Source organism: Augochlora pura, chromosome 11, assembly GCF_028453695.1.
Source record: "Augochlora pura isolate Apur16 chromosome 11, APUR_v2.2.1, whole genome shotgun sequence".
In the NCBI taxonomy this organism is placed as follows: domain Eukaryota; kingdom Metazoa; phylum Arthropoda; class Insecta; order Hymenoptera; family Halictidae; genus Augochlora; species Augochlora pura.
Window position 1 is genome coordinate 10,548,038 of NC_135782.1, and position 23,042 is coordinate 10,571,079.

At 37.0% G+C, this 23,042-nt stretch overlaps 1 protein-coding gene across 1 annotated transcript; it reads left to right on the forward strand.

The window, feature by feature from the left end:
• Positions 1 to 1,719: 1,719 nt before the first annotated feature.
• LOC144477161 (uncharacterized) lies at positions 1,720 to 17,784 on the forward strand. The gene is made up of 5 exons (XM_078194649.1): positions 1,720 to 1,725; positions 8,059 to 8,823; positions 11,604 to 11,871; positions 13,250 to 13,351; positions 16,982 to 17,784. Exons 1-5 carry the CDS (start codon positions 1,720 to 1,722, stop codon positions 17,782 to 17,784), a joined length of 1,944 nt encoding a protein of 647 aa, XP_078050775.1.
• Positions 17,785 to 23,042: the final 5,258 nt, after the last annotated feature.

The following is a 23,042-nucleotide window of genomic DNA, read 5'->3' on the forward strand; positions in this document are numbered from 1 at the left end:
GTTCGTTGTTTGTCGTATTTGTCGTTGATTTTCCGCGTATGCGATGAGCGTAAACGTAAAACGATAATTTTGAAAGCGTATTTCCACGAGCCTAGGGAAACTTGGTTCAACTTAAGTTTACCCAGAGATTTCCAACTGCGTGACCGGACAAAAGGCCAGTTTCATTGTCCACGTGCAATTACATTGTCTACGTGTCGCCAGAGAAAATATGAAATCCATCGAGCAGTCTGATAAGATTCGAGCGAATCTGGCTATTCGTTATTCTGACGGATGCCCCCATGCATTTCACCGTGTTGCTTTCGTTAGCGTGCTCAGACTTAAACAGCTCAACAAAATGGTAGCGTCTTCCTTTTTCTTTTTTCCTCTTCTCGTGTAGACGATATTTTAGTACGCCTCTATGGACTTACTTACTTTCATGCACGGATTGCATCCTGCATTTTAATTTCGTTTTCGTTATCATTTCGTACGTGTAATTGGAGAAAATACGCCAAGGTTTGGCAGCTTTTTAAAGTCAATTCTTAATGAGCGAAAGAAAGTTAAGTAATTCTGAGCAAGCATGATAAAGAGCTTATGAAGTTACGATTTTTAATGGTTGGAAGAAAGTTGAACAATTTGGAACAAGCACGACGATTAAACGTGTATTTAAAGAAACGATTAATCTGATTGAATGTTTTATGTTATTCGTTCTCTTAGCATTTATATTATGAATTTCTGTATTTATGTGTACTTTATATCACCGATAATTAAAGTACGTATAAATAAAATAATAACAAAATTTGAATAATAAGAAATTGATACGAGATATTTATGTTATAAGCATTATATTATATTACTATAATGTATAAATACTATGCAAGCATTAATACTTTATATTGTTTATTTGACTATCGTTTTTAACATTTCACTTCAACTTCGCTTTATATATAATTAATAAACTATAAATACGTTCTAATAATATTATAATTCAATTTTGTATCGCAAAAGAGATTAATATTAAGTAATAGTTTGATTGGATTATTAAGACATTAATGAAAGTAATAAATAAAAGAAACCGTATTACGAAAATCGAAGCCATTACTACGAAAATAAAAACAGAACTAAAGATCAAACTTACAACTTGTATCGCCTGTTATTCAATATTACGTTTCCAGGCTTAATACTAAAAAATTTTGGAGAAAGTGAATTACATTACTCCTCACATTTTTACACCAGTCGTCAACAGTTTCACAAATCCAGTTATTAATACACGTTTGCATAAAATATAATCGACATATTAATTCTCAAAATCTTGCAAACAGATATTCGAAACGAAAAAAACTAGAGGCCAATGACAAAGCTTTACATGGTAAATATTAAAAATTCCAAAAAGGCTGTATCGAAAATTATGAATAAGAAAACGAAATAAATCTAAGCACGCGTTAATAAAATGACACAGTTAACCATGGCTATTTTTGTAATCGGACAGGGGCCTCGACGAAATTTTCTTTTCGGAACGAAGTTCCTCGAGCAGGCTTCGAACTTCCGTGTTGACAGAATCGAATGTATCCCTAATAAATAGATTGTCATTTTGGGAATGAAAAATCCCGGAGTCGACAACGTTCTCCCGTGCCTCGAAAAAGGTGGGAGTCGGTATAAAGAGAGGAAATACTCGATGGTGATGGCCAGTGAGTTCAGTGAGAGTGCCGTGATCCTTTTACCGATCTACCGTGAAAGTCAACGATGAAGGTACGCGTCCCCAAGATCATTGTGCGCAGAATTCCCCTTTGCAACACGTGTGAAGTGTTCACTTTTTCCTCAACAACATTGCATTCCTCGTTCTTTCTGCTCGAAACAACGCCGAAATTTTCGATTCGCTTCGCGTCGCCCCCCTTCGACGCTTTTCTATCGATTCTTTGTGCGACAAAGTCAAAAGAATGGCAAAGTGATGTTCGAGTATGAGTCATCTTGTACGTTTCTTTCGTGGCTGGCTGGTTGTGGTCCGTTCGAGAATCATCGGGTCCGTCACCCCCGCGTGAAAGTAACACACGTCCCGTTCATCATCACTTGCACCTTCTACACACGACAATGGAGAAATTCGCACTGTAGCTCTCATTTATCCTCGTACGAGTGGGAATCTAAAAGTGCAAACGAGGATCATTGTCGCTGGCGAGCGGTCATTTACCTGGTGCAAATTATATCTGTTTTCAAAGTGGTCGAGGACGTCTTATTCCATCGAGTTTCTTCTTTAATTTCCTTCTCTAAATATAAAGACGCTATAATTACAAACTCTTACACTTGATCCACTCTTTTTTCATTTTCATATTTGGCGTGAAAATTTATTTGACTTCATAATTAAGGAAAGATATTTCATACACTTACGGCAAATGCACTGTCTGCAGTAAACGAAACACATCTTAACATTTGGGAAGCTAATCTTTATAATAACGATATGGTTGGCTAAGAGTTTTATTTAGCAATTTTGTGAAACTTCGTTTTTCATATATTTCTATATCAGTTTATTTCATACCTCGACGAAACATGTTACTATCTTAATTAGTCGTTGGAAACTAGGAATGTGAATAAGAATTATATTTTAGTTTGGATTCAAATAGTTTCAGACGTCGCAGTTCGATGTTAATTGCAAAAACTTTCTTCCGTTTCGTTGGTGAATGAGACGTAAAAAGTTGATCGTGCAGCTTATGAATGTACATGAATTAAGGTAGCTTTACTATTGACTAGTGTCATTTAATAATTTTAGAAAGTATGGAATAGTTTATTTCGTAAAAATAATAAATTAAGTTCTTCGATCGCTTATGAGAGCGTTACAATTAACGGGTGAAACACTCTGATTAATGATTATTTATCCTTGGTCCATAGACTAATTCGAAAATTGATAGGACGTTTCTAATAATCGATAAAAATTCCAACTATTTCGTAGTTTTATTTTTCGTTAACGAGACAGAGGTCTCGGGAATGAAAACAACTCGCGTTTTTGTGCTTCCGTGAGCTCGCCGGAGAAATGAATAACCGATTTCCGTGAAAGTTGGCATGAATTTGAATAAATTCAAACGGACGTGGAAGTCAAAGGTTCTAACGAACGGAAGGAAAGTCGAACTTTGAGGTGTAAGGAGAAGTTGCGTCACCGGTGATGGGAAGAGCTTGCTAATTTCGGTTCATCCGATATAACCGGAAGTAATCTTCGTTAGTCACAGAGCATAGCGATACGATAGTTTCCCAAAACGTCGGCTGCAGTTCAAGAATGCAAAATAAATACTGAGATATTAGATGTTAGTGTTTCTAATGTATTTATTGTATATATTAGTAATTCTTCAAGATTTAATTATATAGTCAGAATATAAAATTTTCTAGTTTATAAAACACTTTTTGATTATTTCTTACTGAGACCGTTCATGGTCACCATTTGTTATTTTCCACTTAATTATCTTACAAATGGACAAAAACGGGGCAAATTTTTCGATTAACTATCATAGTTAATATTTCGCATTAACGCTAAATTTATCGAGTATAACAACAATTAATGAACAATGACGTCAACAATTTAAAATACACTGAGTAGAGTAGTAAAATATTTACGTAAAAATATTTGGCGCTCCTATTGGCAAAATTCAGATTCATATCTTCGTGGCAAAATGTTCCATAAATGATTTCTTTAAGAACAAATTTTAGCTTGTCACATTAAGCTTGTCATCATATCTGAGAGGGAGAGGGGGGCATTCAGTAGAAAATGAAATATTTGTAATTTTCCAAATAAAATTTTGAGGAAATATATTTCTATGGTATTGTCTATAAAGGATCAAATTACATAAATATTAATTTTCCTACTTCCATTTATGAGTAACACAAAAAACTCGTTTGTGAATAAATTATCAGATTGCAAAATCCCTACATAATTTTCTCCAATATTACATAAAAAATATTACATATACAAATTATCGTAAAGATTTCATCTCTAAAATATAATTTTTATCTGAGTTATTTTAATTTCTACGTTAACCCTTACAAGGCCATAAGGTTGCTACGAGTGAATATTATTATGCAAATGTTTATCTTTATTTTTTAGACATAAAATAAATACAATTGATTTGACAATTCATTTGTTTTCTAAATATGTTCTACTTTGACATTCTGTATAAAAATTGTAGACAAACTTATAATTAAATACGACAATCAACAAACTTAAAAGGGGGGAAAATGTTTTCCTTAGTTGTGAAAGGGTTAATGAAATGTACTATAGCTATATCTTATACCATATCTTAGCAACAAGAAGCGATACTTAAAAATTTTAGACAGCATTTGTTGTTCCTATATTTATACAACATACAATGCCTAGCATTAACGATTGGACACCTTTTAAAACATTGTAATATTATAATATTATGAACATTATAACAGAATAACGTTATTCAAATTGAACGAAATGACTTAAAATCTTTAGGGATGCTAAATGTGCTAGTTTACTGGTATAAAGACAGAATACCTTTTTAAGCAGCAAATTTCACCGAAATCAATTGTATTAGCGAAGCCACGGGTATTGCAAAATGTAAAAACCTGCAAATACTTTACTATTATCAGTCGAAAGTGAGAAAACTGCTACTCTCACGATATTTAATTGTTTATAGCTCAAGACAACGTAACCAATTTCGATAAAATATTCAGGCATCTAGATTACATGGAACTACGAAACGCATTGTTTAATTTTTCATATTTAAAGCTCGGGTAAAAAACTTAAAAAAATGCCAGTTTCTTATTTTTTTTTCGTTTCAAGGAATTACAAGTTAAAAAGGAAAGTTTGCAGACGTTGACCTTTCTCTTTCAGATCTCAATGAAATACGAGTGATTTCCGCCGCTTTTAAGAAAGTTGTACTGTTTTAAATGATGTCCGAATCTTAATGGGAGTCGTTTTATGTACCACAGCAGCTTTCTGTTGCTACATGCGTCGACATTTTAGTCAATTTTTGGGAAAGGGTGCTATAGCACGTAGGTTTCTCTCTCGAGAGAGAGAAAGAATCCGAGCGTGGATCTTCCGGTACTATTTTTACCTGGCGCCGGTTTATTTGCTGCCTTTTTTTTTAGAAATCGTGGCGATCGCGCATGTCTGAATGCTCTAAGTCGAACCGAACGGCTGAAACTAGGTTAAACATTGACTCTTCCAAGTGCAAGACCAAGGACGCGCCGATCACTTTCAATTCGCCGTAAGAAATCCGAGCCGCTCGATCGAAAACACACGGGGAATATCGCGATAAATCTTACTCCGCTGTCTAACTACGCTTCCGGTTTCATCTGGACCGTTATTTCCTGAATGATTTCCGGTTTATGCGCGCTCCCAGGCTGTTGTACTTTCAATTTCTCTACCGGCGCGGCAAAACGTTCATTATCCACCGGCGGGATACCCATAACGCAAGCACGTAACGCCGGTTCTCGAATGTTAATCGAGATTTCCGTGAGTTTCATTCGAGAAGCGATCGAACAATTTAGCCTCGCTCGCATCTCCCAGCAACAATTGAGAGTAAATCTATGGTATGGCATTTTCACTTCTGCGGGTAATTGCGATCCGCGACTAAATGCGTTTTGTAATCTCTTTTGCCGTTAAACAGGTTTCGAGCGAGCGAATTTAGATCAATCGAGATTTCTACTGTGGTCATTCTGCGGATGATAAGGCGTTATTCATATTTTCCACTCGGAGAAGGGAAACTGCTATAATAACAACGGAGACAGGACGCGTTCCTTGTAATTGTAACCCGCGGATATAACAGAGAAATTGTTGCAATTCATCCGCTGCGAATAGTAACGATTTACTGTAATGTTTCCTTTGATTTCCGTGCTTTCCTGTGATTTGCTGTTTCGAAATGAGCGTCTTTACAGGAAATTCTAATTTCAATAACGCCGATTCTGTATTGCATTTGTTCCGGATAAATATCGTTCGCATACTAACTATTACTGTATCTTAATATCGCTGACTGATTTTAATATTAGTTGTCTTAATTACTATCGTTCGCGTTAGAAATGTTCTGAAAAAGATGGAGTTATATTTTCTGAAGAAACTAGAGCGGAAAATATGAAGATTTTCGAACCGTGCGGGGCTCTCCGATGTGTGCTGGTGAATTTCGAAGAACCATCGGATTCCGCTTTATAATATAAGAAGGAAAATGAAATTGCCGTTGACTTTCCTGTACGCAGATGCGTTTCATCGTTCTGTCGCCATCAATTTCTTCGTTTCTTTTTCATTCGATATTGCTTGTGAAACCGGCAATTTTCTGTCAAGATCGTTGTTCGCCGCGGTCGCATACATGGGCATCTTCTAAAGCGGAACCCTACGGCGCGCGTCCTCGTGTGACTTTCACCAAGAACCGCTCCACTTGCTGCATTCACGTTACTATGCTCCACGCCCGACTGGTTTATAAATTCACGGATATGTTACGGCACGTTTTGTACGTCACTAATTCATCGCCCCATAAACGATTTTAGGGCCACTCTAATTATCCCGGTATGCTAATTATCCCATTGAACGATAATACGGCTTCCAGCGATAATTGTTTATGGCGTATGCGACCATAACGTGAAAAAGTGTTATTCAATGAGACACGGTGCTGCGTTATTTAATGGCGCGTTTATTTAATGTTTATCTGTCGCGGCATTATGTTTACTTTTAATTCACGAGTTTTGTCATTGGAAGAAGCATATTTTTAGTTAAACATTGCTTTTTAGAGCGTGAAGGACTTATTATTTCACTGTAGCAGTTTAAAATATTACATGTGAAATGTGATCTTTTGAAACAGTAGTTTAATATTAGGGTTAGCCACACTGTGTACGATTTCGTTGCTCGAGCAAACAATACATAAATTAATAAACGACAATGACTGTTCGTCATTGGTAAATAAGTTGTTTCGACCCCGTACAGCTTTTATTAGGGTGTCCCATAAGTTCTTTCCGCGATATAGTGTGCGCGAGTAAGGAGGCTTCCTGAGAGATAGAAGAAGGTTTATATATAACTTTAATAAATCAACCTTAACCCTTTATAGTCGAAACTATTTTCATTATATTTTAAACATATTTTCTGATCTCCTTTATTTCTATTTGATATGACTTATTACGATTTGAGCATATGAAATTGAGCTCGTTAGCAAGTACATTACTTATTGTTTTAACAATCTGAAAATATAAACGAGTCTGACGCTGTTACAGTTATTTTCAAAAATAGTATAACATTATTTAGTGGCGCCTCGGAGTCGCCACTGGAGTGCAAAGAGTTAAACAACAAATATCGTCTATTGATTTCTCATCAAGAATAAAGGAGGAACTTAAGGGACACCCTAATATATTATATTTAAAAAACGCACATTTAAATAAATCGTTTAAAATACTGAGACGAGCTGCTTAAAACACTGTACATAAATATGTTGTTTGAAACACCACGCTTTGATAAATACTTTAAAGTGTGATATTTGAGAAGGGCACTTTTAAAGACGTTGTTTAAAGCAGCATGCTCGAAGTGTGCACTTTTTATACAGCAATTTAATACATTACATTTAAATAAGTATTTTATGTGCAGTTTTAAAACAGCAGTTCGATACATTACATTTAAAACGTGCACATTTCAATAAAGAGTTTATACAAGTACTTTCAAAAGGTTGTTTAAAACATTACATCTGAAATATGCATTTTTAAGAAAGATAGTTTAAAGCAGTAAATTTGAAAGGTAGACATTCAAAAGAGAATTTTAAAAGATTACATTTAATGAATGCACTTTTAAGGAAATATTTCTCACACACTTATTACGTACTTACGTGTCTTAGAAACGTAAAAAAAATAAATATATATAATACACAGTAAGAGAGGGAATTCCTGTCGCGTGAAGACTATACATACGAATAATACAACAAAAATATAATTCACAAAACCATCTTTAATTCTTCTCTTTAACCGTCGATTCCTGAAAACTAGAAAGTGAACCGTCTCATATGGCAAATCATTAAAACCACGTGCCATTAAAAACCATCTATTTACCCCGCCACAATCGGCCATCTTCTCAAACACTGATCTAATCCGAACTCGTTTCAGTTTCCGCAAGTGGTCCTGCTCGCCTGTTGCTTGCTGCTGTTGGATCCATCGGTGATGACGGAATCCAACGAGCAGGAGCTGCGTGCTCGAGCATCGGCCCAGCTGGAACGATTGGCGCCTTATCGCAAGACGTCGCCGGATCCAGAACCGTCGCCGGACCAATCGCAATCGCAATCGCAATCGCAATCGCTGGAGACCTCGTCGTCGGGCGATCCTGTGAGCACTTACCTGGACGAGCGTCGAGTGGCCTTGGAGATCTATCAGATCCTGCCGGAAGACCTGCAAGAGGACATCGTGAAGAGGGGCAGCGTGGCCGTGCTGGAACTGCTCGAGAACCCGAAGTACGTGGCGCTGATGCAGGAGCGAATAAAGAGGTCCGGGTCTGAAGAAAAATACGAGACGAAGCGGGACGGATACAATTACGCGGAGTACGACCGGCCGCCGGAAGGACATCCGCCGGAAGGATACGGGGAGTACGCGCCGGAGCCGTACGGCGGCGGAGACAACTACGGGCAGCCGGCGAACTCTGGATCCGACTCCGGAGGCATCATACAGGGCTCCTCGAGCTTGATCGGCGGCATAGCCAAGGGCATAATCGGTGGACTGGTCAGCGCGTCGGGCAGCGCGTCGACCGGCTCGTCTTCGGTCTCCGCTTCGAGCTCGGCGCAAACATCATCGAGCTCGGCCGCATCCTCGATGGACCAGAGGAAACCGGAACCATACGGACACTACGGACAATACGGATACTATGGACCCCCTCACCCGGTAACTATGTAATTATTCGCAAGAATTTGACGATACGCACACGCATACATTACACGCGATCGCTGCGAGCTCTCGATCGGAGCCAGGGACTTCTACCGAGATGCAAAATACCGGCATTTATCGTTCGTATGGTCGTGCACGATTAAATTTATACGTCCCGGTCTTGCTCTCTTCGAGGTAGACTAGCACAGGGATTGACTACATTGGACAGGAGGGAGATAGACTAACAGTGATAGACTGTTGCGGTTGACTGGCTTTCTTTTATAATTGCAACGTCAATGGATAGCTAAAATTTTGCTGATTGGAATAAGTTAAAATACGATTCAAATGGGTCTACGTTTATCGAAATGCTTATTATTATATGTAGACCGATTATTCGCATGTAAAATGACGAACATCAACTCCAAAAATTTCCACGTTATCGAATCATTTAATCAATCAGCTGTTTTAGACGAGTATACTCGTCACGAGGAAATGGCAGCATTTCGTGCTTTGACGAGTATACTCGTCACGAGGAAATGGCAGCATTTCGTGCTTTGACGAGTATACTCGTCAGAAACAGCTGATTAGTTATTTTTTGCTGGGCACGGTGTTCCTTTAAGACTAGTATTCAGTTCTTGGACCGAAGAGGTGTCCTGTACGCGAGAATTTACGTGCTGGCTCCCGAGTCGATGTAAATTTAATCGTGACCTATATGGTGCCGGTATTACATCGGTATTCTTCAAGATTCTTCGAAATCCTTACAGAAACCGAAATACGAATAATCGTCGGTCATTTTTTCGATTCTCTACTTTTTAGTACACTTTCCAAGGTATTTCTATCTACACCAGTATTATTTATAGTATTACACTCGCTATAATACCGAAGTCAGACTAATTACGAGGATAGCTATTACAAAATATGTTAATTTATCGGAAAATTATTTACGACAATGTATATTTACCGGAAAAAGTTAAGAAGCGTCTCACACAGATTTCTTTATTCTTAACATACGACAAATGGTATCGCGTGAACGAAAATATTAATTTTATATTTTTGTAATTCTTCTTGCGCAACTTTTTATCTTTATTTTATTCTTGTAATTTATATTTTTTTTTATTTGTCGTGTGCAGTAAATGAGACAGTATTGCAATATAAAGAACGTGTTGCATGCTTCACTATAATATACGCTTAGTGAGACTTGTTAAAATATCAAACTTTTCTAACACGTTAACGATCATTTCTTAACTTTCATCGCTGACAGGAAAAACGAAATATTATATCCTTTATTATCCAAAATGCATCAATATTTTTCTATGAAATCATACATATACAATTATAATAACAAGTCATACAGTTATAATAACAAGTCTTTTTCTAATCAATATCTGCCGTGTGACCAAAAGCAAAAAGTAATGTATAAAAATTCTAGTATCGCAACTATTTCGGCATTATATCGATTTTGGTGTTGGCACGGCTCGGTACGCAACGACTTCGGTATTCTATCGACACAGCTTTCATTAGTATTATACCCGGTATCAAAATCATGCCGGTTTCAAGTCCCTGATCGAAGCACGCTGTCGACGCACGGACTTTCTATATAAGCAACCGAGAGGGATCGTTGGCGAGACGATGTGCGGGGATTTCTGGTTGCACAGCGTAGGTACAAGGCTTGCGTTTTATCGGCGAATCATGTCGGAATACATTAATTCTGCCTCGCTCAGCCGCGGAAGTCCCGGGAATCACGGAAACGAGCGACCCGGCTGCTGAATGCCGGTACCGTTTCGGAACGAGGCCGTGTTTATCTTTGGAAATTTTTCGAAATTCGCGCACGAAAGTCGTCCGCGGTTCGTTTCGACGAAGAAGAGGAAGGCGGACGCTCTCGCGAATCCGTTTTCGTTGCAGGAGCTCCCAGAATGGAATCGCTCTAGGAACACGATAACGTGATCGCGACGATCGAAACGTGTCCGCCATGGAGTTCGTACGGAACCGTCCACGAATATTGCCTGCCCGCTCTCTTTTCTTTCTCTTAGATCGTAGAACAGTGGAATTGTAGTAGAATTAGAAATGTTATAGAGAAGTTAGACCGATATATTTACCGCACAAAAGAAAATCACTATCTGGGTCGTCTAGGCTGCAATTATGGAGGGAAATCTTAGCTGGTTCTCATCATCGCCCCTTGTTCGATCGGCTTTCAAACGTCCGTGACTCGGTTTTCCACCGTCGTCAAATAATTGTTTTCCACGGAAACCGCGAAACGTCATGATCGAACGGCGTCACCCGCCGTGTCGTAAGATCCAGTCGATTAACGTAACTGAACGACTCGAATTCTTCGTAACAGACATCGCCGGACTCGACACAGTTGATTGATTAGGTCCGATGGTACGAGGATTAACGAACGTCGATGAAATCGAATGGTTCGATTGTAATCCTGTCGGCGATTGGGGTCGTCGGCGACGTCGAGGATACTCGAATATCGAACGGATAAGACTGAAATTGAAAATATAAGACTGTAAGTGTTTCAGGAGAAGAAATTTTCGTTTTTCTCGCGGGCGACAATTGCCGTTTGGCATGAACTTAACGTATCGGCTATACATATATTGTGAGAGACGAAGAAAGAGATCGCACGTTATTACTAATAAGATATAAGCATCCAAATCCGTTAGAATAGAGGCTGTTTTTATAATAATCAATGCTGTACCGAGCAATCTATAATATTCAATAAAGCAACGATTCCATTGCATTTTCGATCGACTTGTGCACGTGTCTGTCTTAGCTTAATGAAATTTTCTCTATGATAGTACGCCAGTTCTAAGCAGTTCACCGTGTGGGACTTCAAAAAGGCGATCTTTAGCACATTAATGCAGGCTGTAAAAGCCATAAGTGGCGGTGTGATTGCTTTGAAAGGTCAGCTTATCAAGGGAGGTGGTTACCTTGTCTCGACCCAAGGCAAAATGATTGCCAAGGCCGGTGACGCGATCACGTCTTTGGGTACTAATATCGCGAAGAATGCTGCGCATCCGCCAGCGACGCACCACGAGCACGCTTACGATCATCCTTCGATAGCTGGTAAGTTTTCGTGAGAATTCTTTTTATCTCGATCAGCGATTGCGAACTGTTTTATCTGCAAGTGCCAAAAACTCGGCCCCCTTACGACGCGCTGTGCTATTTCTAATGAACGATAATCGAGATTTCGCAGAATTTTTCGAAATTATATAGTATGGAATATAAAGTGAAATATTTTTGGAAATTATATAATGTGATACATAAAATGAAACATTTTTAGAAATTATATAATCTGACACATCAAGTGAAACATTTTTGGAAATTATATAACATGGAAACATAATATAAAAACATTCTCGTAAATTATATAACATGAAAATATAAAATGAAAGATTTTTGAAAATTATGTGATTCGAAAACATGGAGTGAAATATATTTAAAAATCGTGCAACGTGAAAGCATAAAGTGGAAAATGTTTTTCAATATTATATTATGCGGAAATGTAATGTGGAACATTTTCAAAAGCGACGTCAATGAATATAAAGTTTCTAATCATTGCAAAACAATCAATGGTACGAGAGTCAGTTCGATATCACTGATTTGGACAGTTCATTGCTTTTTTAACTTTTCAATGTAACATTTGTAAGACCGTCTCCTAGTTATTAATTTTTAAATGAATTTCTATTTTAGGAGGACACTTCCAGTGGTAGACTGTGGGTCTTTATATGTTCAGTTGTGAAACGTAATGAAACGTACAAATTAACAACAAAACTATATTTCGCTATATTTTTCTAAAGAAGAATCTCCTGGTTAAATTTTGGTCTAATTCCGATTTGTTTAAACTGACACGAAGATATAAATTTGTTAAAGATCCTCAGTCTAGCAATTGCTGTCCAATTTATCTATACAGAAACGAGAATAATTTATTTCTAATACATATGGCGTTCAGGATTCTCTGAAAATATTCTCGTTATAATAGCATCGAAAGTTTAAACATTCGATTTAAAACAAAATGTTGTAGCAAAACAATTAAACTCTGTTACATTAATCAAAGTTATTTAACGAACCGGACAAAGTATAACAGCTTGAAAATAGGAAATATGGTTCATCATAAAAGGAACAATATTACCAATTTACCACTGGATTATTCTCAAAACGTAGAAAATCGAGGAAGAATTAATAATATAAGTAGCTTACAATTTCATATGCCTCCATACAAAATCAGTTCGTCGACTCCTCGTGAAATGACCTGCGCGTAAAAAAAAATCATCCCCCGCTGACAAAATTAAAAAATGTGACGAGCATCCTGCGTGGTCTAATATATAAAAAAAAAGAACCGAACATTCTATAGAAAATATGACGACGTGCGCATGCATTAACAAAATATCGCCCGTGTCTGCCCGACAAATACTTTTGACCTAATTTCACAATGAAACGGTAGGTCACGAGGAAAGCTATGACGGGCCTCCGCCAAGTATCGAGGGGTATAGCGAACCAAATGACGGTTACCACGCAAATTTGAATTACGACTCGCCATCGGACGGTAAGACTTTCTATCATTACGGTGCCTGGTTAACCCCATATGCCGCCACTGACAATTCTCAACTTTATAATCAGCCGCTAATTCGTTGGAATTAAAACGGAGAACGGTGATTACATCGTTACCGTGGAATGCATGCGAGAATAAAAGCATGCCGGCCGGCCGCCGATTATAGCGGCCGACGCGTCACACGGGCCGCGATCCCCGTGAAAACGATGGAACAAAAATTCGGTGAGAGGCGTCGGAAATCCGTGGAGTCCGTTGTGTACGTTTTGAAATAAAGAAAGTAAAAGCGGTCTTCGCTTTCAAACGAGATTCTAATCTTCGGAACTTTCCTCTCTGTGTCGCAGCGAGTGACTACGGTCGGTAGAGGCTGCTCGGTATTCTGTAATGGCATCCTGGACTCTGTCGCTGCGATCGTTATTCGGTGTTACGAGGGTTCGTCGCGTCTCTGGGATCCTCGCAAACCAGAGTCACCGACTCCGACGCGACTCCGTATCCCAGTTTTTCTGCTCGAGCGCGTTTCGTCCAGCGTGATCGAAACGCGAGCTTTTCGTCGTTTTCGATGAGAATGCGGCTCCTTTGCTTTCGCCGCGAACAGACCGTCACTGTATTTCATCGTAAATGGTTTGCGTAACGTGCTTTCACCGAATCCATCTTTTCGGCCAGTTTGATGACCGAGAAAAGTATCGTGTCCCTCTTTCTTCTTACTAATCAAAGCTTGTAAAAACGTTGTACATATTCATGAGTTAATTACGTTCCGTAGTTGTTTTGTTGTAAGGTATACGCATGCTTGTGCATGCGTAACTGCGTGGATGATTTATAAATTGTGTAAAAAGTTTGCAAGTTTCTAGTTTCTGTAACATTTTGTTATGTAAAGTTGGATCTGAAGTGAAAGAGAGAGAGAAAGAAGATAAATGAACTAACACTTCGTTTCACAAAGTAGACAGAAATAATGTGTAGTATTGACGTATTCAAGAGATAACAATGGATTAATACTTTATTAATTGTATTTACTGTATATAGTTCTTATATTAATAATAATAATAATATAATATATAATATAATATAATATTAATAATAATAATATATATATTTGCAACTAATAATTGTAAATGGAAAGGGGTTGTACCATAATACACTATTCGCGTTAAATACATTGTTATATATTACAATTTAACAGATCATAGTCAGTATAAATAAAATAGTAACTAAAGTAATTATAAAAATCATTCATTACGTTGTAACATTTTACGTTGTTACGTTTTTGTGTACAGTCAGTCCCGAAAGTCTACGTCCTCCTGACAGTTTTTAAATATTTGAAACGAAATGCGAGGAATTTAATATTTTTCGAACATTCGCTGATTTATTAAAATCAAATAAATTACAATAACGATTTTTATTCAAAAATATAAATAATCCCAACACTTGCAAAATTTGTAGAAATCTCTGTTTATCTTTGTTCTATTCAAATCTACAATGATAAAGTAAATGCCATCTAATTCGCAGTTTCCGTAAATGTGTCAATAAAAATTGAAATTTGCACAAACAACTGTAATATACCTACATAGTTATTACGTATACATGAAAGTAGGTAAGTACCTACACTACACCAGAAAACTAGAGAACCAAGCAGAAGGATATGAAAGTAGAGACTTCACTCTTTAAAATGAGCACAGCTAGAATGTTGTAAGCTCACTTTACATGAAATTACAGGAATTGGGATTATTAATTAGCAAAACTTTAATTTTACGTGCTAGTGTATTTTAATGATACATTTTACACCTTGGAAACTGTGTAATAGATTTCATAATTTTATATTTCTCAGACGAATGTATAGAACGTCGTTAATTTTTAAAATCTGTTTAATTTTAACGAACCGTTTGGTGTATGTAGACTTTTTTTACCAGTTATGTTAATTGTACATACAACTGGTCAAAATTAGTTTCCTTGTAATGTACATTTCAATTGATTCTTACAACAAATCGTTTTTCCGCGTATTCTCAATTTCTATGGAATTTTATATTGGCAAAAATATCGAAGTTTAAGAATTACATATTTCTTTCTTAACTGTAAAAACTGTTCGAATCATTTTTACGTAGAACGATCGTAAGGATAATTTATTGTATTGTAAAAGAATATAAAAAGTATTTGGAAATGTCTACCGAATTTTTCTGCATGAGAAAAAGTTCTGTAGCTAAAAATTGCAATTGAAATAGTGCGACGATGGACTAAAGGGGTTTGCAGATTCGTACACAGTGCGGATTATGTATATGTATTTATAACAGAAATCGCTGAGAACAATATAAAACAATAGGAAGATTAAAGTAGTTCTATGAGTTTATTAGAGTACTATGGGTTATTGTCAACCCATTATATTGTTCAAATCAGAAAGAAACTTTTACTGGGTCTCTGCTTATTCAATTAACCCCTTGCACTATAATAACGAGCCAGACTCGTGACGAATACTTCGTGCTAGATCTACTAAATATGAATATTACTAATTTCTTCTAAATCGGAATAAAATTGAATTCTTCTGTTATCAAAGTCTAGAAATGAAAGTGAATAAAAACAATGGAAGAAATAAAAATTGTTTGGTCCTATTATGGAAAGTATTAAGAAAAAATAGTTGCTAATCAACGCAGCGTGAAAGGGATCGTAGTGCAAGGGGATAACGCAGACGATTTTTATTTTATATGAAAATTCGCAGATTAATAATTCAAGCACTACATCTAAAATCACGTCGTGGTTATATAAGTTAAAAAAATCTTTAATTTTCAAACCAGTGCAATACAACCCTTGGCAATAAGTATTTAGCCAGAAGCAATATTAACGAATTAATTAAATAAACGAAATTACATCTAAAATGCTGCGATATAAATACACAAGTCTGGGAAATATTAAATTGGACATATATTTAATAAATACATGACACATAATTAAGATTTTAATTTATGTTTTCGAATAAAGAATGGAATATAAGTTTACATAAAGACGAACAATAATTTTTTCACATGTATATGTAATTATTTTAACGATCTCGTTTTTCAATTAATTCATTGCCATTGCTTCTGGCTAAATACTCCAGTCTGCAATTAATGTAGACTATTTTCATTTTGCATAAAAATCCGCTGTTTATTGATTATAAAATATAGAGTAGTATAACTACGATATAACTGGTAGAAGCTGTGGTTAATGTCTATACAGCGGATCTTTATTCACAATAAAAATGATCTGCATCGCTTACGACAAACAGAGTTGCGTGTATTTTTCTTTCGATAGTTTAACCCCTCGCCGTACTTTAACGAGTCAGACTCGTGATGAAGATTTCTAGTAACAAGCTGATAGGTATAAATGGTCATCCGTTCCTTTAACTAGGAATCAAGTTTTATTCTCTTGTCGCCAATATTTAAACATTCCTTTTTCTTCTAAGAAATCAGTGCGATCGAAAAATTCGAATTATAGCAATTGTAAAGAAAATGGCACGGCAAGGGGTTAAATAAATCAAAAACAATATAATCGCGTATGAAATGAGGCTAGGTTTATTTAAATTGCACTGGCAAGGGTTATATAATTACTGTGCGAAACGAAGGATTAAGATTCCGACCCAACTGACAGACGTCACGTTTACAGTCGATGACCATTCGGGTCTTCTGATCGCAAGACCGTTGCCGCTGGAAAGTCACGGCGACCACATCTCGGACTTGGACACTCACAAGCCCAGCGTGACCCACCTGAACGGTAACTATCACGGTCCGCCACCGGAACTGGACGAGAAAGAGATCGAAAACACCGTGGTCGAGGGCGGTAACCACAATCAACCGAGCCACCCTGTCGAGTCTCATCACGAGCTCGATCATCCGCCGTCCAGCTACGAGGCTCCTCTGCATCAGTTCTCGTTCGACGATTCCAAGACGGGAATCGAGGAGAAGTATCCGCTTTATCCTCCATTGATCGGAGGATCGTCAACGGGTGCCCATAACTCGTTATCGATTCAGCAAAGCGTCGAATACCCGTCGCTGCACATTCGGTACACGGTGCCTATCAAAGGGTCCTTGAAAGTGCCGCTCGAAGACACCGCCAGCAACGACGTGTCGGTGTACGGTAGCCTGTCGATCGACGAGCCCGAGATCGGATCGACGAAACTGCATACGGCGAATCAGGTGGGCGGTTTCGAACTGCCGAAACTGCAACCGCACGGAAACTTCCGCGGGCTGCCCGGCTTTCCGAATACTTACCCCGGCGGCGCCGCGTTCCAAGTACCTTTGAAGACGCCTTTATTGAACTCTTACATGACGCCCTATTGGCAGAACCAGGGATTATTCCAGCCGGTCGCCGGTTTCGACATGTTCGGCTTATACAGGAGACGGAACAGCCTGCATAGAAGGAGATCCGTGAACGACGCTTCGCGGCACACGACACTGTCCCGAGCGTAGCTTTAAAGACTGATCTCAGGTAATTAGGGAGACGTTGGAGATGACGCGACGCGAATACGTCGCTCGTACAAGCTGCCATGTAATGTTCAATTTCACCTATGAGTGCGTGAGATATGAATGAGTCCAGGAATTTAGAACGATAAAAGTATACCGCGGAAACCTAGTTTTATTAGACTAACGTTAGAATCAATGTTTGTAATGACTTTGGACTTTATACTGTTGCAAAAGTGGCACGCCTACTTTTGTATCGTTTTCAGATGTAGGGGATAGTCGGTGTATGATCGACTATTGTGTAGAAATTGGACGCTCAGGATTTTATTATTTTATATACGGAGGATTTAAGATGGACCATGCGAAATTTAAAATGCTGTGAGATAGTAGTTGGTCAAAGTGATTGGTTATTTTAGAATCTTTGATTTTATCTAATAAAAATAAGATAAACTTCTTTTTTTCCGGCATGTGTTGTAATAGAAATCGACCGGATCGTTGGAACACAATATACATTATAGTCGTGTTTAGGACTTTGATCGTCGCTTTTTCGTCGTTCTTGGAACAGGATTACTATTGCAACATATTAAATAAAGTCTTTTAGAATCCACAACGAGCAAAAAGATCAAAGAGTTAACTGTTGTAATAAGTTTCGTCGTCTCTAATTTTACGTTATGGAATAAGTTTTTCTAATTTCGTGCAATTTTTATTGTAATTTGTGTGTTAGTCAACGTATTTGAAGAGTTTAGAAACCTGTAGATGATCACTATCTGGATTACTTCGAATGGAAAACACTCGATATGAGGATTATTTTGAGCTAAATAAAATCGATGGTGACCATAAATTCTCCTATAGCATTTTTTGTTTAAATAGAACAATATAGAGTAGACCGTGAATTTCATACATTTGTGACAAAAATGAGAGAAGATGCAAAACAAGGATTTAATAATACAAATATTTTTAACTGATTAAAAATATTAAGAATGGAAGCAAATTTTTATTCAACTCCAGTTTGCTGCAAAAATGGTGGAGAATTTTTATTCCGTATCAAAATACACAGTCGAATATAATGAGATTTTGGATTAAAGAAAATTTTCTCTATTGGACGCGTTTCTATGAATGTAGTTCTAACACAAGTTAAAATTTGTATTACACTTTGTATTATTTTATTACAAAATTGTAATTTTATAGTATATTGTACCATTCGATTAATTTGCATGGAATCTATTCTGCGTTGGCTACTTTGTTTCCTTTTGAACAATTACAAATCGCATTTATACTTTAATATCATTAAATAATCTAACTATTCCTGTTTATGTTTTAATTATAATATGAAGGTTTTCTTGTTCACGTCTTTCTTGGCAATCGAATGATTTTTAAGAGTAATTCTTGACCGTAATGCTACGTGTTGCACGATACACGAGATTTTTTTGTAATTTCTACTTGTCAGAAAAGATAAAATATGATATCAATTTACGTCGGGGAGAATAATAACATCGCGTGAAACGATGCAAACTTTGTACTCGATCTAATCGTTCAATCGATCCTAAATTTAGAAATGGTCTGCACCAAATTTCTCAGATCCAGAATTATCGATTTTGAATCAGCTTCTATCAACTCCAAAATAGCGCATCTATTCGTTCTAAATGCTAATTTTCCGGGTCAATGTGTGACTTCAAACGCCGAAGATTGCTCACGTTAAATCGTAATCGAACTATCTATCATCCACCTAAAAATAATCAGAACGTCCAAATTCTGCAAATATCCTGTCCGCATAATTATATTATCTACTATAGATTATTTTCTAAAGAATCGTCGGTGAACTAGTCGAGTCTGTTCATAAAGAATTAAGTCGACATAATTAACTGTATATTTATCGAATGAAACATATTAAATATATTTATAAAAAAGAAAGATAGCTAAAACAGAAGAATACGAAAATGGCGAATTAAAAAATTGACAGAATAAGAGAATATAAAAATTGTTTATTAAAAACTGAACGAGACAAGGGAATGAAACGATTATGATAGAAAATTAAACAAAACAAAAGGATAAAAACTAGTCTGTCCTATCGAACATGTAGTATCGAATAACTGAAACGTATTCGTGTCACTTACCACACTATTTTGCTCCTTGTTGCAGCGATCTATAGCTACAATGCGATTCGTCCTCAATGGTACGGGTTCAAAAGGCCGACCGTATACGTGACGACCACGTATCGCAGATCGATGTCACATTGATCGAGCCTAAATGCTACAGAAAATTGATCTTGTTGCGTCCGGGACCGTAGAATTTTGCAATAAGGTCGACGAGAACGAGGGGACGAGCTCTTGCACAAACGAAGAATACAAACAGGAGGAGCGTGCGCTGCCTCGAATCGTCTCGGTGTTACGTTCACCTAGCCGACGGAACAAGACCGCGAGATTTCACGGTTGGATCCGTTATTCGCGAACGAATCTTGTTGAAGTTATTTGCAAAAAGAAACCGGTTCCGTATATGCAAAACGACCGGCGGATGTTGGACAATTGTGTGCGATCAACCCGGCGTAGAAAGTATCCACAGCAGTTGCGTATTTGTTTGTGATAAATACAACGTCGAGATCATGCTGTGTGTAGCATTCGAACGTAACTTCGAACGCAAGTTACCAATTATTGTGCCTCGCTGTCGAACACGGTGCGGATCGATCGCGCGATCAGTATAACGAGGCGCGGCTGTAACATGTTCATTTTGTACATAGAGGCAACGGAAGTCCGCGAGCTACCGATGTCGTGTTTTTATCGAACGATAAGGGCCATAGAAATACAACTAATTAAGTGTATCACCCTCCTCCTATCTCAGATGCCTACTAGAATACAATCGCTTAGCATACTTCATACGAACCCCTCGTTATTTATATAACAAAGCGAGCCAAATTGTCTCCTAACACTCGACACCATTGAATGAATGTAACGTGGTTTTTTATTTTCAACTATTTATAAAGAAATCTGTCTGTTTATTGTTATTGTATTTTCCCGTTGGTCGTAGCGATGTTTAATAAACTACTGTTTTTTTGCTTGTTCTGGATTCATACATGTCCCTGTACGTCCTAAATACAGCGTTGTCATTGGAATACAATGTTTCATGGGTAATACGATGGTGACCGTATCCTCGGTTTGCTTTCTTGATTTTTAGTCCAATAAAACAAGAACGAAGAAAGCGGCGTGTCTGCACGTGACGCAAATAATTACTTTAATGAGACGCGGAAAATAAACGACGTCCACGAAATAAATCATACGGAGCAACGTCCAACCTCGATCTCCCACCGTCAAGTATCACGGATGGTGCAATGAACTTTAAAACCTAAATGACGCTCGTTCTGGCAATGCAGCCGCGAAACTGCAGCGCCTTCTCGATGATGAAACCATCGAAAAATCTGCAGGCTATTAAACAGTGCGATACGAATTACTTTCACTTTTATAATATTCGCATTTTCCATTAATTACAATTATTATCTGTTAATGGAGGTTGTTGTTATGATAAAATTGCTAGTTTCTAGTATAAACTGCGATTTCTTTAACTCTCTCTCTCTCTCTCTCTTTCTCTTTCTCTGAGATTTTTTTTATAAAAATCTATGCAGTCATATGTACAAGGTTTACCTGTAAATGTAGACCAAATTGGTTAATTTTACATTTAAATAAATTATATAAAAAAGTTTGCACTGTGACCACGTTTGCAACCATCTGGTTGGTGTGAAATGAAAAGACATGCGAGGTTCTTAATTAGTATGAATTATTTGCAGAAATAGAGCAAAAGCGAAAGGATAATAATTTAGAAAATGGCGACACTTCAAAATTTAATTACCGATTTTTCTTACTGATTTTACGATATTGAGGGAGTAAAAAACATAGACAATTCTGTATTGATGAAGTAGATTTTGAGAAATCATCGTTAAACTTTTAAAATCATTAAAGTTTAAAATTTGTCTACCAACACTAATCATTAGATGGTGGATCTTTAATCGAGATAAAAATTTTCCGAAACAATTGCAAGAAATAGGAATTATATAAAAGTAAATCATTTTGTATAATTTTTATAATTTAAAAATAATGTAACATTATTAAGTTCTGATATCTGCAGAATGATATATTTCAGTTACTGATTTTTGCCGTGAATGCATAAAATTCGCGGTCCACTGACCGTTCGTACGATGAATGATCAAGCAGCTGTAACTTTCTTAATTTGAAGAATTCATACACGAAGTTGTGTGAGTCTATTTTTAAGCCTTCTTCACAAAAATGTAAAACTGTATCAATTTTTTCAAAGATCCATACCAGGACATCTATTTAAATGCAATTATAAAATGAAACTGAATGAGAAATTCCATACCTACTTACGACCTTATATGATTCCATCGCGAGACATGAATATATTTCTTTAACTATCGTATAACAATAAATTGAATGCTCGGTCACATGCTATTGAGGGAAAGGCGAACGCAGAACACAAAGGCCTCCCGTTCGATCGTGAAAGACGGACTGATAGAACGCATAATTTTAGTCATAAACTCACGTAGCACCGGTGAATATAGTGGGTCACTGGATCACACACGTTGGTAACACACAGGTGTACGCTCACGCGAGAATCCAGTAGCAGGATATGGAGAGAAACGGCGTTTGACCGGTCTTCGATCGTTCTGTCCATCTGTCGTCTCGCAGGGGCTCCATGATGCAGCCGCAAATCGACTTTCCTGTCATCCTGAAACTTTTTGCTGTTGCCCCGCTATAGCGCGACGCCGTTGCCGCTCGAATAATTCGAATTACACAACAAATAATTAGTTCGAACTCGATTGGTAAACTTTTGAGAAACGGAAAAAATAGAATGTACAAATATAATATAATGTAATATAATGTACTGTAACATCCTTACGTTTCTATAGAATACAGCAATTGAACAAACATTTGGCAAACAATATTTCCGTTTAATTACTCTTGAAGTATTTTTGCCTATATTCATATTTACATAATATTAACAAAACTGGATTTATTTAATCTTGTAAGCTCGTATAAATCTATATAGGAACCTAATTTCTCTTACAAATCCATGTATAATTCCCCATGTTTTAAAATGATTAATATAAAATTTTATAAAAATTTCCTTACAAATCAATATAATTAAATTAAGATTAAATTAAAAATATAATTTTTATTCTATATAATGATTGGTACTATTCTCGTTTTAATGAACAATATTAATTTAAAACTAAAGATTATTTGAGAGCATTCGAATAGTTT

What these genes read in the sequence shown, in the direction of transcription:
- LOC144477161 (XM_078194649.1), top strand. An exon ending in ACTATGGACCCCCTCACCCG is followed by an intron (nt 8,824 to 11,603) that starts GTAACTATGTAA and finishes TCTCTATGATAG; the next exon opens with TACGCCAGTTCTAAGCAGTT. An exon ending in CGATCATCCTTCGATAGCTG is followed by an intron (nt 11,872 to 13,249) that starts GTAAGTTTTCGT and finishes ATGAAACGGTAG; the next exon opens with GTCACGAGGAAAGCTATGAC.